At 56.3% G+C, this 11,923-nt stretch overlaps 2 protein-coding genes across 2 annotated transcripts in view; one reads left to right on the forward strand and one right to left on the reverse strand.

Moving 5' to 3' along the window:
- PLXND1 (plexin D1) overlaps nt 1-802 on the forward strand; it is a 39,516-nt gene extending 38,714 nt beyond the window's left edge. Inside the window, exon 36 of the mRNA XM_058678531.1 lies at nt 175-802. Coding sequence (XP_058534514.1) covers nt 175-291 — 117 coding nt within the window. The 3' untranslated portion in view covers nt 292-802. The remainder of the gene's footprint in view (nt 1-174) is intronic.
- Nucleotides 679-10,938, reverse strand: LOC101533718 (histone H1.8). The gene is made up of 7 exons (XM_012925827.2): nt 10,848-10,938; nt 10,530-10,601; nt 7,881-8,149; nt 6,485-6,830; nt 5,712-5,884; nt 5,319-5,458; nt 679-838 (listed from the first exon to the last, which is right to left on the reverse strand). The coding sequence occupies exons 1-7, from the start codon at nt 10,936-10,938 to the stop codon at nt 679-681; spliced, it is 1,251 nt and encodes a 416-aa protein (XP_012781281.2).
- Nucleotides 10,939-11,923: the final 985 nt, after the last annotated feature.

Below are 11,923 nucleotides of genomic sequence, written 5' to 3' on the forward strand. Positions count from 1 at the left end.
CTTCCGTTTCCGCTTCCGCTTCCGCCCTGCCCACTTGCGTTCTCCCAGGCGCCTTCCCCCGCCCCCGCAGAGTCCAGGGACCTTTGGCCTTTAGGGCCGGTCTCCAGCGGAGGTGGCGGTAGACAATGGGGTCGTGTGTTATGCCCTACTGACCCCTGCTTGCTCTACCCGCAGATCATGGCGGCCCTGGAGGCCAACCCCACGGCCCGGCGGACACAGCTACAGCACAAGTTTGAGCAGGTGGTGGCCCTGATGGAGGATAATATCTATGAGTGCTACAGCGAGGCCTGAGCCACACCCGGAAAGGAGCCTGTCGAGCCGCTGCTGCTGTTGCTGCTGCCACCCTGAACCCCAGCCCCACTGTATTTGATTCCCTGTGCCTCTGGCTCAAGCTGGAACGTGACCAGCAGCAAGGGCTTAGGGCAGGCAGGAACAAGAGGGGGCCCCTCCTGAGCCAGGCAGAGGCCTCCATCCCCTCCAACTGCCCCCGGATGAGCCTCGGGGCTGGAACTTTGAATACCACAGCCTGTTCCTGGTGCGGCTCCCCCTGTCCACCAGCGCAGGGGCGGCCGGTGGGTGTACAATGGGGAGAACAGATTGCTGGGCCCAGAAACACTACCTCATCCACACTGTCGCAAGGGGAGGCCTCCTTGAACCAGCCCACCATCAGTTTCTGCTTCAGCCACCTGAAACACCCGGCTCCACCTCCTGCCCCCAGAGGGGTCCCTGGCAGCGGGCAGACGGGTGGATGGTGTTGGTGGAGTAGGCAGTGCTTACTGCCCCAGAGGAGGCTCGGAGGAGGCAGGGGGACTGGCGCCGGAGGGGGGCCTGCTGGCCTCTGGGAGTGGGAGGGGTTGAGATGCACCAAGGCTGTAGCTGGGCTACTCGAACTTGCTGGAAGTGTTTCTAAAGATAGCACCACTTTTTGTTGTCACTGTTGTTTTTTAAAAAACAAAGCTTTTATATATTAAAAAAAAAAAAAAAAACAAAACCTTCTTGCGCGCCAACTGTGAATTGCTGCCACCTGCACAGAGGACCTGGGGAGGAGGCCCCAGGGCTCCCCCATCTGATGCAACACTGGAAATGGCTGCTCCGGAATGGCGTGCCTGGCAGAAACCCTTTGCACCCTAAGAAAACTCTCCCTGCCCCGTTCTGCAGTATTGGCCCCCAGGGGCCTTCTTGCTGTCCCCCAGCCAGTGCTGGCCTGATTCGCAGTTCCCCTCACCCCTACCCTGGGGCAGGATTGGTGGGGGTAGGACTCTCTGGAGATTTCTTTATAATAAAAGTCTGATGGGGAAAACCTACTGTGGCCTCCGTCTGGCCTTTGTCCTAAGATGCGGGGGAGTGCTGGGGCAGGGGGAGGGGAGAGGGAACCCTTGGTGCCTGCCATGGGGTCTGGGGCTTCTGTAGACAGCTGGTTCAGCTTGGAACAGGAGGCTAAGTAGACAGTGTAAGGTACTGTGGCTGCGTGCATAGATGCATACTGTAAGCCTGGCTCCCAGCGGGTGCTCCCTGCGCTCCACAGGCACCCATGGAACCTCCAGGAAGCTAGCCATGCTGCTGGGTGCTGCCTGCCATGGGGTGGGCTCTATTTGTAACAGGCCTCAGAGGCATGTCCTGAGGACCCTGCCTATAGATGGGGAAAATGGAGTGTCTGAGGAGGTTGAGGAATTCCCCAACAAGGGAGCGGCAAAGCCGGGTGCAGGCTACACAGGCTCCTCCTCCCTCTGTCCTATGCTCCCTCCAAGCTGGAGTCCCCACAGTGGTCCCCAGAGGAATGGAGGGTCAAAAGTGACTTTCACGTAGTGGTTCTGAACTTCTCACTGACCTTGAACAACATGGATCCTGAACCTGTTTTCAGTATAAGAAACCAGTACTTTATTCAAGGCCAGCGTCACCCTACACCATTCCCCGTGGGACAGGTTAACCCCCACAGTGGGCAATGAGGAATCGGAGTGGTGGGTGCCACGCACACACCCCCTCCAGCCCACCCACCTGGCCCTAGGCCTTGGGAAGATGTTCATCCCCCAGCCTCAGGAAAGCCCACCTCCAAATTCACAGCAACTTCAGTCACTGGTTTCATTTTAGAAAGGCAAAACAGCAAGACGCACACTGATCAAGAACTAGAACAACAACAAAAAAAAGTTGTGAAATCTAAACAGAATCCCACAAAATACCAGCTCTGGAACTAATGAGCACGGAACGGTAAGGTGAAAAGCAAGCAGTCTTTCGCCTTAAAAATAGCTTCTTTCCCTAATGGCTTGGGGTGGAGAGCTGCTTTAGCTCTGGGACTTTCTTTTCTGTGCATTGATTCCTTCTTATTAAGCAGCAGATTTTTCTAGCTGAAGTGATCATCTCAACTGATAGGATTTTTTGGCACAGGGGAGGGTGTGATTCTTGCATGAAACACTTGTCGCCTTGGGAGCACACACACTAGGGGGGGAGTGGAAGTCGCTGACCCTGGCAAGGCTGACGGCACCAAAACTAGGCTCCAGGGTCCCAGGCTTATGTGGGTGGCACCAAGGAACAGAACCAGGATCCGAGAGGACAAGACAGCTTTGCCACCTGATTCTGCCCTTCCCCCCTGCCATGCACCAATATGTCAGGAACATCTTTGGATGTCATTAAGTATTCCGCAGCCTGTCTTAATGTCTGATTAACATGCGGCTCCTTCTTGAAATGCAGAGATATGTTCGCAAGTGGGGGCAGCCTCACTTTTGGGGGTCACTTCCCAGCATGGAATAAGTATCCCAGCTCCCCGGGCCCCCTACTGCCCTGGTCCGGAGCCCTGGCAGCTGTGGGCCCTAGGTGAGGTGCCGATTCCCCATCTGAGGGTCAAGGAAGACTGGGCTGCATGTCCTGGGGGAGGGGTGGTGACTAGCCAGGGTTTAATGCTTCCTGTGTCACCCAGGGAAGGCGGCTCCTCCACTGCCAGGCTAGGCAAAGGCAGGCCCTTACAGAGAAGTGCCAGCCTCACCATCTGCTCATGATGCTCCTGGGGCCACCTCCTGGGAAGCCATCACAGGCACAGGCAGGCAAAGCTATAGGGAGAGTCCCCACGGACGTAACTCCTTGGTCAGCTTCAGTTCACCCATTGCCTCACCTTCCCAAGACTCACCACTGACCCCCAGGTGCCCTTCAACTCTCTCCAGCCCACCCCCTTCCCTGGCACAGATCTCCTCTCCCCGAGGGCAGAGGACTCGTCCAGGCAACCCCTTGCTGGGGTCACACTTTACCCCTGCTTCCTTGCACAACAGCAGCATACCCCTTACCTCCCCTACCTCCTGCCAGAGCCACTTTCACCTGCGGTCACTGTCCTCCCTCCTGGCCTCCCCCTTTCACCTTGTCCCCTGCAGTCCCTCCACTTTGCATTGTCCTAATGGTTCATTCTGATGATTAACCCCCAGCACCACGGCCCTTGCTGATTCACTGCTGCCAGTGGCTTCCAGCACCTGCCAGTGACTGTTATAGAGCCAGCCCAGGACCAGAGGGACCACCACCAACCTCTAAGGCTCAGATTCCCGGCCAACCTGGCCCTCGGTTCTTTGTTGGCTTTAAAATTTTTTTTTCTTTTATTGCAAAGTCAGATACACAGAAAGGAGGAGAGACAAAGAGGAAGAATTTCTGCCCATTGATTCACTCCCTAAGTGGTCACAATGGAGCTGAGCCAATCCAAAGCCAGGAGCCCGGAGTTTCTGCCGGGTCTCCCACATGGGTGCAAGGTCCCAAGGCTTTGGGCCATCCTCAATTGCTTTCCCAGGCCACAATGAGGGAGCTGGATGGAAAGCGGGCTACTGGGATTCGAACCGGAGCCCATATGGGATCCCAGTGCATTCAGGTGAGGACTTTAGCCACTAGGCTACCATGCAAAGTCCCGGCTCATTTTTCAAATATTTATTTTGAAAGGCAATAGCAGAGAAGGGGTGGGGTCTTCTATCCCCTGACTCACTCCCCACAGGGCTGGGTCGAGCCAAAGCCAGGAACCTTGAACTCCCTTCCAGGTCTACCATGTGAGTACAGGGGGTCCAAGTACTCGGATCAACCTGAGTTGCTTTCCCAGGTGCATCATCAGGGAGCCGGTGGGGCAAGGACTGGTGGGGAAGGCTGGTCCTGTTCTATGAGGTGGTAGCCAGGGCCACTCAGCTAGCACTGAAAGATGGACCTTTTACAGTTCTGGTCAGAGCTAACTGGTCAGAGAGCTTGTGGGGAGCTGAACGTTGGGGTGCCTCAGATCCTTTCCACAATTGTGTGGACTTCTGCATAGCATGATGGCTGAGTTACAAGAGAAAGCACATTAAAAAACCAACCAGAAAACACAAAGGGAAAGTAGCCAATCTCTGACAGCAGGGAACTGAAGCAGCTGGAGTGACAGGGACTCAGACTCCATCACTCATGGGAGGAATGTTCCGGACACAGCCAGAGCACCATGGAGGGGCGCATCTCCACGACTGCCAATACCTAGCCGCCTGAGCCTTCAACCATGCTCCCACCCCAGGGCCTTTGCATGTGTCTGCCGTCAGCTGCCACAATCCTCCCCCCACAACAGTCTCCTGGGCGGTGTGCCCTCCTCAGAGACGCTTTTCCTGCTCTCCCCAGAGCATCAGCAGGCTCCTAGGCCTGCCTGGCCCTGACCCGCCCCCAGAAGGCACTGTGACCAACAGTCCCACAAGTCTCAGCTCCCTTCCACAGCACCTCTTTCTCAACATACCGCATCCTGTGATGACCCTCCTCAGTTCCCCCTGCCCCCCAAGACAAGGTGCATCTGTGCACACCCTCCCCGACATTCCTATCTCAGTCACACCTTCCAACTTCAACCCTCACGCAGGGCCCTCTGCCTATAAGGCCCAGCCTTCCTGTGTGGCACCTGCTACTTAACCTTTAAGGCCAAAAGCCACCTCCTCTTCCTGGCAGTAGACCCAGATCTTGGGGCTGGGATCAACCCACCTCCCAGGGCTGCTCATCCATCCAGAGGGCCACATCCTCAGCTGCTAACTTCTTCCAACCTGCCTTGTCAGGTGAGCAGTCGGTACTCAGTAGGTGCCGACGAGGTGCCAAGTGGCCACATCTTTGAAGCGCAGCCTCTACCAACACCCATTTGCAAAGAAGCAGAGCCTTTATTAATAAATAGGTCACCGTTAAATAGAGGGATGCTATGTGGAAGATAAAATCACAGCTGGCCTGCACCTCTTCAGCTGGGCCCCGAGCTCCTGGCTTTTGCCTTCTTGGACGTTGAGGCCTTGGGTGCCGAGGCCTTGGCAGACAGCCCAGGCTTTCTCGAACTCCTGGGAGCCTTTGGCTCCCCAGTTAGGTGTGCATACCCAGCCTTGGACCCTTGGCCCTTAGTGGAAGTGCTGGCTTTGGCTTTGGGCCTCTCCTTATCCCCTGAGGCTGCTGCTGCTTCAGGGGCCTTGGCTGCTGTCTTCTTCTTAGTCAGGGAAGCAACACCACTGTTTTTGACCTGCAAGGGGGAACCAGAACTGGAGCCAGAGCTGGGTTGGGCCAGACACACAGCTCAGAGACACAGAGAGAGAGTGAGTGTGTGCGTGTGTGTGATGCCAGCTCTGGATGGCTTTGGGAAAGCAGTACCGCCTTTCTGAGCCTCAGGCCCTCATTCGTGAAGTGGGGTGGCAGCTCCCCTAGGTGCTGGAGGGCCAGAGGGAGGCCTGTGCTCTACAGGAAACCCAACACTGCCTCCCAGCCTTGGCACCCACCTTTCTGGCTGTGGGTTTAGAACTCTTGCTGTCGGCGGCACTGGTTTTCCTGGGAGCTTTGGCCTCTCCTGGAGGGGCAGGCGGGATTCCTGTGGGAAACACTCGTTCAGCAGTCTTCACATCCTTCCTGAGCACCATAACCCTGTGCCCAGAGCCCTGGGGTTCTGAGACACCTGGGCCCCCAGCACAGGGTAATTGGAGATTCCCTGGACAGCTGATTTGAGTGCTTGCCAGGCGCGGGGAGGGGGACACCCAGCCCTGCACCTGTCCCTTCCTAAGGTTTCAGCAAGTGTGTTGCTCATGCTCTGCAGGGCAGCCAGAACACACTAGTAAACATCACTGCTTCTGGCTGTCTCCTGTCTGCGTCCTTCCACCACCACTCCCTATCACCTCCTAGAACCCCAAACCCCCAGCCGTCTCGACCTCCTCCTGTGGCTTCTCCCGCCCTCTGCCGAGGACAGAATGGTGGGTCCTCAGCATGACATCTCCTTTCAGCCCAGGCCTCTGCTCAGGTTCCTCTCTTGCCTGGGTCACCAATTCCAGGAAGCCTGCTCTGACCCCCAATTCAGGCATGAGTCAGGCTCCAGCTGTATGAGTTCCCTTGACCTTTTATAACTCTTAGAATATCTGCCCCCTGTCACCCTCTAACCTCCAGCTACTCAGAGTTCTCTGTCCCTCCAGGGCAAATACACTAGGAAAGGAAATACCCTCTTTGCCATCCCAGGAACTGCTGCAAGTTACCATGTCCCACCACACTCACTTCACACACTTACCTTGACTTTTCCTGTGGCCTTTGACCTTTGGTTTCCCATTGTTCTTAGGACCAGCAGAGGCCTGTGTGGCCTTGTTTGACTTCCTGGGAGCCTTCCTGGCCTGGCTCCGTTTGACCTCCGTGTCTTTGGCCTCTTTGCCTTTCTTGGGGACCTTCTTGGCTGCACCTGGCTTAGGAGGCACCTTCCCCACGGCACCCGGCTTCTTGTGTGCCTGTCCCACCTGGCCTGGTCTGGCCTCTCTAGGTTTCTTGGAGACTGGCTCCTTGGCCTTCCCCGCTTTTCCGGCCTTCCCCTTCCTGGCCTTCCTGGCCTTGCTGAGTTGTGTTCTCTTGCGCTCGGACACCAACTGCAGGAAAGTGGGTGTGGGACAGAGAGCAGGGGCTGTGCAGCGTGGGGCAGAAGACCCCCCTCCCAAGCCCTGGCCAGGATGGGTTGTGGGGGAAATTCAGTCACCCCTAAGAGATGTGGCTCAAGACACCTCCTCTCACTCAAGACCACCTACCTTCAGGTTCTCTTGGGCTCTCAGCTCTGGACCCACTCCAAGGCCCCACCCACTTTGCCCTTCCACAGCCATCTGCTCCCCTCCAGCTGCTTCCAAGCCTCTCCAGCCCTGAGACCCCCACTAGCTTCACTGCTCTCACCCTTACAGTGGGCACATCCCAGCAGGTGTGTGAGCATTAGGGGCTGAGAGCATGCTCATCACCAGGGCATTCCCTGACCTCAGGCCCCCTTGGCTCCCCACTGCCATCCCGGCAGCACACACAGGACACAGGGCCCCTGCTCTTGCCCCCAGCCCCACCAATCCACCTGACCCTGCCAAAGAATTCCACAAGATGAAGGGGTCTCCTGTGATGGGCCACACAGGATATGTAAAGGACGTTCCTCACACCAGCTGTGCCAGATGTCAGACAGAGCACTGGGTGTCGTGGGGACAAAATAGACCAGTGCCTGGATCCCTGAGGTCATCCTGGTATGGATGGAATATTTAGGAAAGCCAGGGCTGCCCCCAGCTCTGGTTAGCCTGGGACAGTGCCCACTCAGAGCCTCTTGACCAGGAGCAGTGACAATGGAGTGGCTCTTAGAGATGCCAGGGTGGGAGACATCCATGGCTACTGTAAGCGCTTTTAGGAAGGGGGTGGCTGCCCAACACCCAGAGCCACCATGGTGGACACAGTCCCTGATCTCTGGGAACACCAGATAGGGACAAAAATGGACACCAATAGGGCAGACAGGAGTCCAGAGGGGCACAGATGCCAGAGCGCCCCCCACAGGACATGCAACATGAGCAAAAAGCACGCCAGAGGACAGTTGAGGAGAGGCCGGTGGAGGCAGCAGGTGGGGCCTAATCCAAGCCCAGGAGCCCCAGCCTCCCCTCCCCTTCCTTTCAGGGTCTTACTTTGAAGCTGCCAGTGGCGCCCTTGGCCTTGGAGTGGAGGGGCCTGGTGAGGAGGCCTCGACTCATGCCGGTGGCCAGGGCCTGCTTGAGCAGGTACTTGAAGCGCAGGCTGTGCACAGTCGGATACTTGCGCAGGATGTAGAGCTTGATGGCCATCACTGACGTGCCTTGGCGCCGTTCGCTCGCCTGCAGCGCCTCTAGCACCATGCGCAGCATCGTGGGTTTGCGGCTCTGCGTGAGGCTGCCCCTTGGCCTGCGAACGGGGGGCGCTGCAGGGCACACAGTGCCTGTCAGTCACCTTGAGCCCAAGCCAGTGTCCACCCACTGCCACCTAGCTCTCTGGGGAGCCAAGGGATAGAGCCCCGAGGTGCCCCTGAAGACAGTCTGGGAGCTTCTGGGGTGGGTTGCTGACTCCAGGAAAGGGGAGTGTTGTCTGTGAAATAACTCCTTATTCCTTTTAAGAAACAAACTTGGGGTTTGCGGTGCTATGGCCCGGTGGATTAAGTTGTCACCAGCATCCTACATGAGTGCCAGTTCGAGTCCTGGCCACTTAACTTCTGATCCAGCTCCCTGCTAATGAACCTAGGAAAGCAAACGAGAATGGCCCAAGTCTTTGGGCCCCTATGCCTACACGGAAGACCCAGAAGCAGCTCCTGGTTTCTGGCTTTGGACTGGCCCAGCTCTGGCCATTGAGGCCATTTGGGGGGTGTACCAACAGATAGAAGATTCTCTGTGTGTGTGTGTAGCACCCTCTCTGTAACATGGTCTTTCAAATAAATTAATTAAAAAACAACCACCACCTTAATCAGGCCCATTTCCTACAACTAATAACCTCTGTAAGACACAGTCAGGAGCTCAGGGACGTGGTCACGGGAGAACCCGGTCTGGAAGGGACTTGAGGTGCAGCTGCAAGCAGGTCACAGAACACTCTGAGAACTTAAGACATTCTGGGGACCTCCCTGCCAAGGGGAGTGTATAGGCGGGGCCCTGCTCAGGTGCCAAATGGGAAAGATGACACAGCACTGTGACTGCTTCAGGTGCACCTGTGGCCCCATGGCATTGCAAATACTTTTTAAATGTTCTGATGCCTAAAGACAAATACTGGGCTGCTAACACACGGGGTGACACATCTGGCCTGTTTATCATTTGAAACCAGCTGGTGATTGTGGGAGTGGTGATGGACATGTGTGTGGGGGGGAGAGGAAGCTCAGGCCACTTGATGAGCCACTTCTGTATCTGCTTTGATGTTGTCATAATATGAACTAAAGGATTCTAGGCCACTCGAGAGTGTAGACCCACCCAGGGACTATTGCACAGCCCCAAAAAAGAACAAAGAAGGGCTTCGTATGACCACAGAACCAGTCTTGCAAACAGGGAGCCCGGGGGGGGGGGGGGGGGGGAAACTTGTCACAAAAAGCCATTGACTAATGATCCCATTTCTGCAAAAACTCCAGAATAAGCAAGCCCATGCTGGAGAAAGCAGCTGGGTGCCTGCCAGGGGCTGGGATGGAGGAGTGACCACCAGTGAAGCGGGTTTACTGGCAGAGGTGATAAAGGCTCCACATGCGTGAGGGAGATGCGGCACAACTCTGTGAAACACTGAGCCTTGCTTGACACTTTAAACGGGAGAATGTTGTCCCAATAACCCAGACAGTTGCAAACGGACCTCAGAATTGGGGTTGTGGAGCCCATGGAGCCATCAGTCATGCCCGGTGCAGAGGCTGTATTAGCACATACAAGTTTTGTGTGGCTCTTGAACTCGGATCGCTGGATTCAGAGTTCAGAGTGCTCACCATTACACCACCCTGTGTGGCTCTTGGAAATGTCGATCTCAGATCAATTAGCAAAATTTAAAGTCTCAGGGCAATCCATTTTAAATGAAATTCTAGGTCTAGAGCAAAATGGTGAGAGACATAATCCCATCTGCCTCCCACGGCCCTCTGGCCAGCAGGAGCCCCAAGTATGGGAGGGCCAGTGGTGAAAGTAAAGCCTGGGCTGGGAAAGTCCCAGCTCAGGCACCCTGGGGCATCGGGAATTTCATCCTGCCCTTGGGGTCTCTTCCCATCTGCACAGAGGGAGTGGGGTCCTCTGCAGGGAGTATAAGCCTCCACAGTAGCAATGCACAGGGCTTCCCAGAGGGGTCCTCAGCCTGCCTTCAGGCCCAGGCCCAGAAAGTTCCACCCCAGGGCATTTTCCTCTCTTCTCAGCCCCTCATTCAGCAGTTATTCAATGCCTGCTGCATCCCAGGATGTTTCGAGCAGAGCCCACAGAGCCCATCCTCTCCAGTCCCCTCCCCCGTCTCTGGACTTGCACTCCACCAGCACAGCCACCTCCATGCCTTTGCCTGTGCTGTGTCCTCTGCTCACCCAAACTTCATTCATCTTTGGCGCCTCCCCCACCATCCCAGTCAAGAGTGAGTAACTCTGCCCTAGGCACCTGGCCTACTCTGCGGCAGACCTGTCCTGCAGGGCCACTTCCCCTAGGGAAGCCTTTCTTGACTTCCCCAGCTAAGTGGGTGGCCTTCTCTGCTTGCAGAGGCTCTCTGGTCAGCACGTTTAGGCCCAGGCCCAGGCACTGGCATAGTGGCTACAGTGGGCAGCCCAGGAGCTCCATGAGGGAAATCTTTGTCTTGTTCACCCACCCACTCACCTGGGAACCTCCTGTCTGGAGGAGAGTCTTCGAGTTGCTTGTTGGCTGAAAAATAAGGGTACAGCTTGAAGTCTAAAGTGCAGCCAGGCCTCAAAGGCACCCAGCTCCTACCCCCTCTGCCCAGAAGGAAATGGGCTCCAGCTGGGCTCAACCCCCAAGCCCCACTTGGCCTTGGCTATGGTTTCCAATCTTCCGCCAAAAGGCAGCTGAACTCAACAGCCCTAGCACAGGTGCTGGGGCTAGGCTGGGAGAGTAAGAGGAGGAAGGCAGAACGAAGGCCCAGGAGAGCCCTGGCCACATGGTAGTCCCCTGGTTTACCTGGCTCGGTAGGGTCTGGCAGCTTGGACGAGCCTGCCGCGGGGGCCAAGGGGGCGGAGGAGTCGCCGCTGGGGATGGCGTTGGGCTCCATCAGTGGCGCAAATGCTGGTAGCCAGGTCTACTCCCAGGTATGAAGCTGCAGGACCTGCCCGCCCCTCTTAAATACCGGTGGCCCTCATTGGCTGGAAGTGCTCCAAGCTGCTGATTGGTGCACAAGGGGTGAGGGTGGGCCTTACAGCCCTGCCTCCCAAAACGCCTGATGCCTACACCAGCCTGGGTGCTAGTGCTGTGAGACTTGGGTGTGTCCCTTGACTTCTCTGGGTCTCAGTCCCTTTCCTCCGTGCTCCCAGCAAAATGACTGAGCTGGGATGCTTGGTTACTTACTTACGCTGGCCTCCACACACAAGGGCTGAAGGTGCTGATGGTAAACCGGGGCCCCTTGGATGACCAGGGCAGCCACGAAGGCCTGTAGTCCCTCTGAATGGGAGAAGGGCTGCTCTGGCTTTCATATTTTCAGGCCACTGCTGGCCTCAGCTTCTCCAAAAGTGACTGCTGAAGTGCAGCTGCCATAGGGCAAGCCTTCCCAGGTAGGTGGCCCAGCACCTGTGCTCCCCTGCTGCTTTTTGTCTTGAGAAAGAAGTCATTCACATGGAGAGAAAAGAGGGATTTCAGTCCATGATCACTTAGCAAGTTTTCATAAGTAAAGATGGTGCCCACTGGGAAATACATCAGGAACATGAACAGGACACTCAGCAGAAAGGCCATGGGGAATAAATGCTCAACGCCTCTGAATATAGGTGCATTGGAAGGGAGCAGGATCAGGAGCAGAGCATCCAGGACCTGGCCCAGTGCTCCGATACAGGAGGCGGTCATCCAAAGAGGGGAGCCGAACCCTCCGCCCACCAAGTTACCCCAGTGGAAGTGTCGGCAAGGGGCAGGGAGCCAGGCCTTAGCTTCACCAGCAGGGGTGCAGATTGGGGCACAGCATACATAGGAAGGGACTCCCCTGTGTCCTGCAGCCCCATCTCTGTTTTACAACAGAGCGAAAGAAATCGGACCTCACATCCAAGTAAATC

Source organism: Ochotona princeps, chromosome 21, assembly GCF_030435755.1.
Source record: "Ochotona princeps isolate mOchPri1 chromosome 21, mOchPri1.hap1, whole genome shotgun sequence".
NCBI classification, from domain to species: domain Eukaryota; kingdom Metazoa; phylum Chordata; class Mammalia; order Lagomorpha; family Ochotonidae; genus Ochotona; species Ochotona princeps.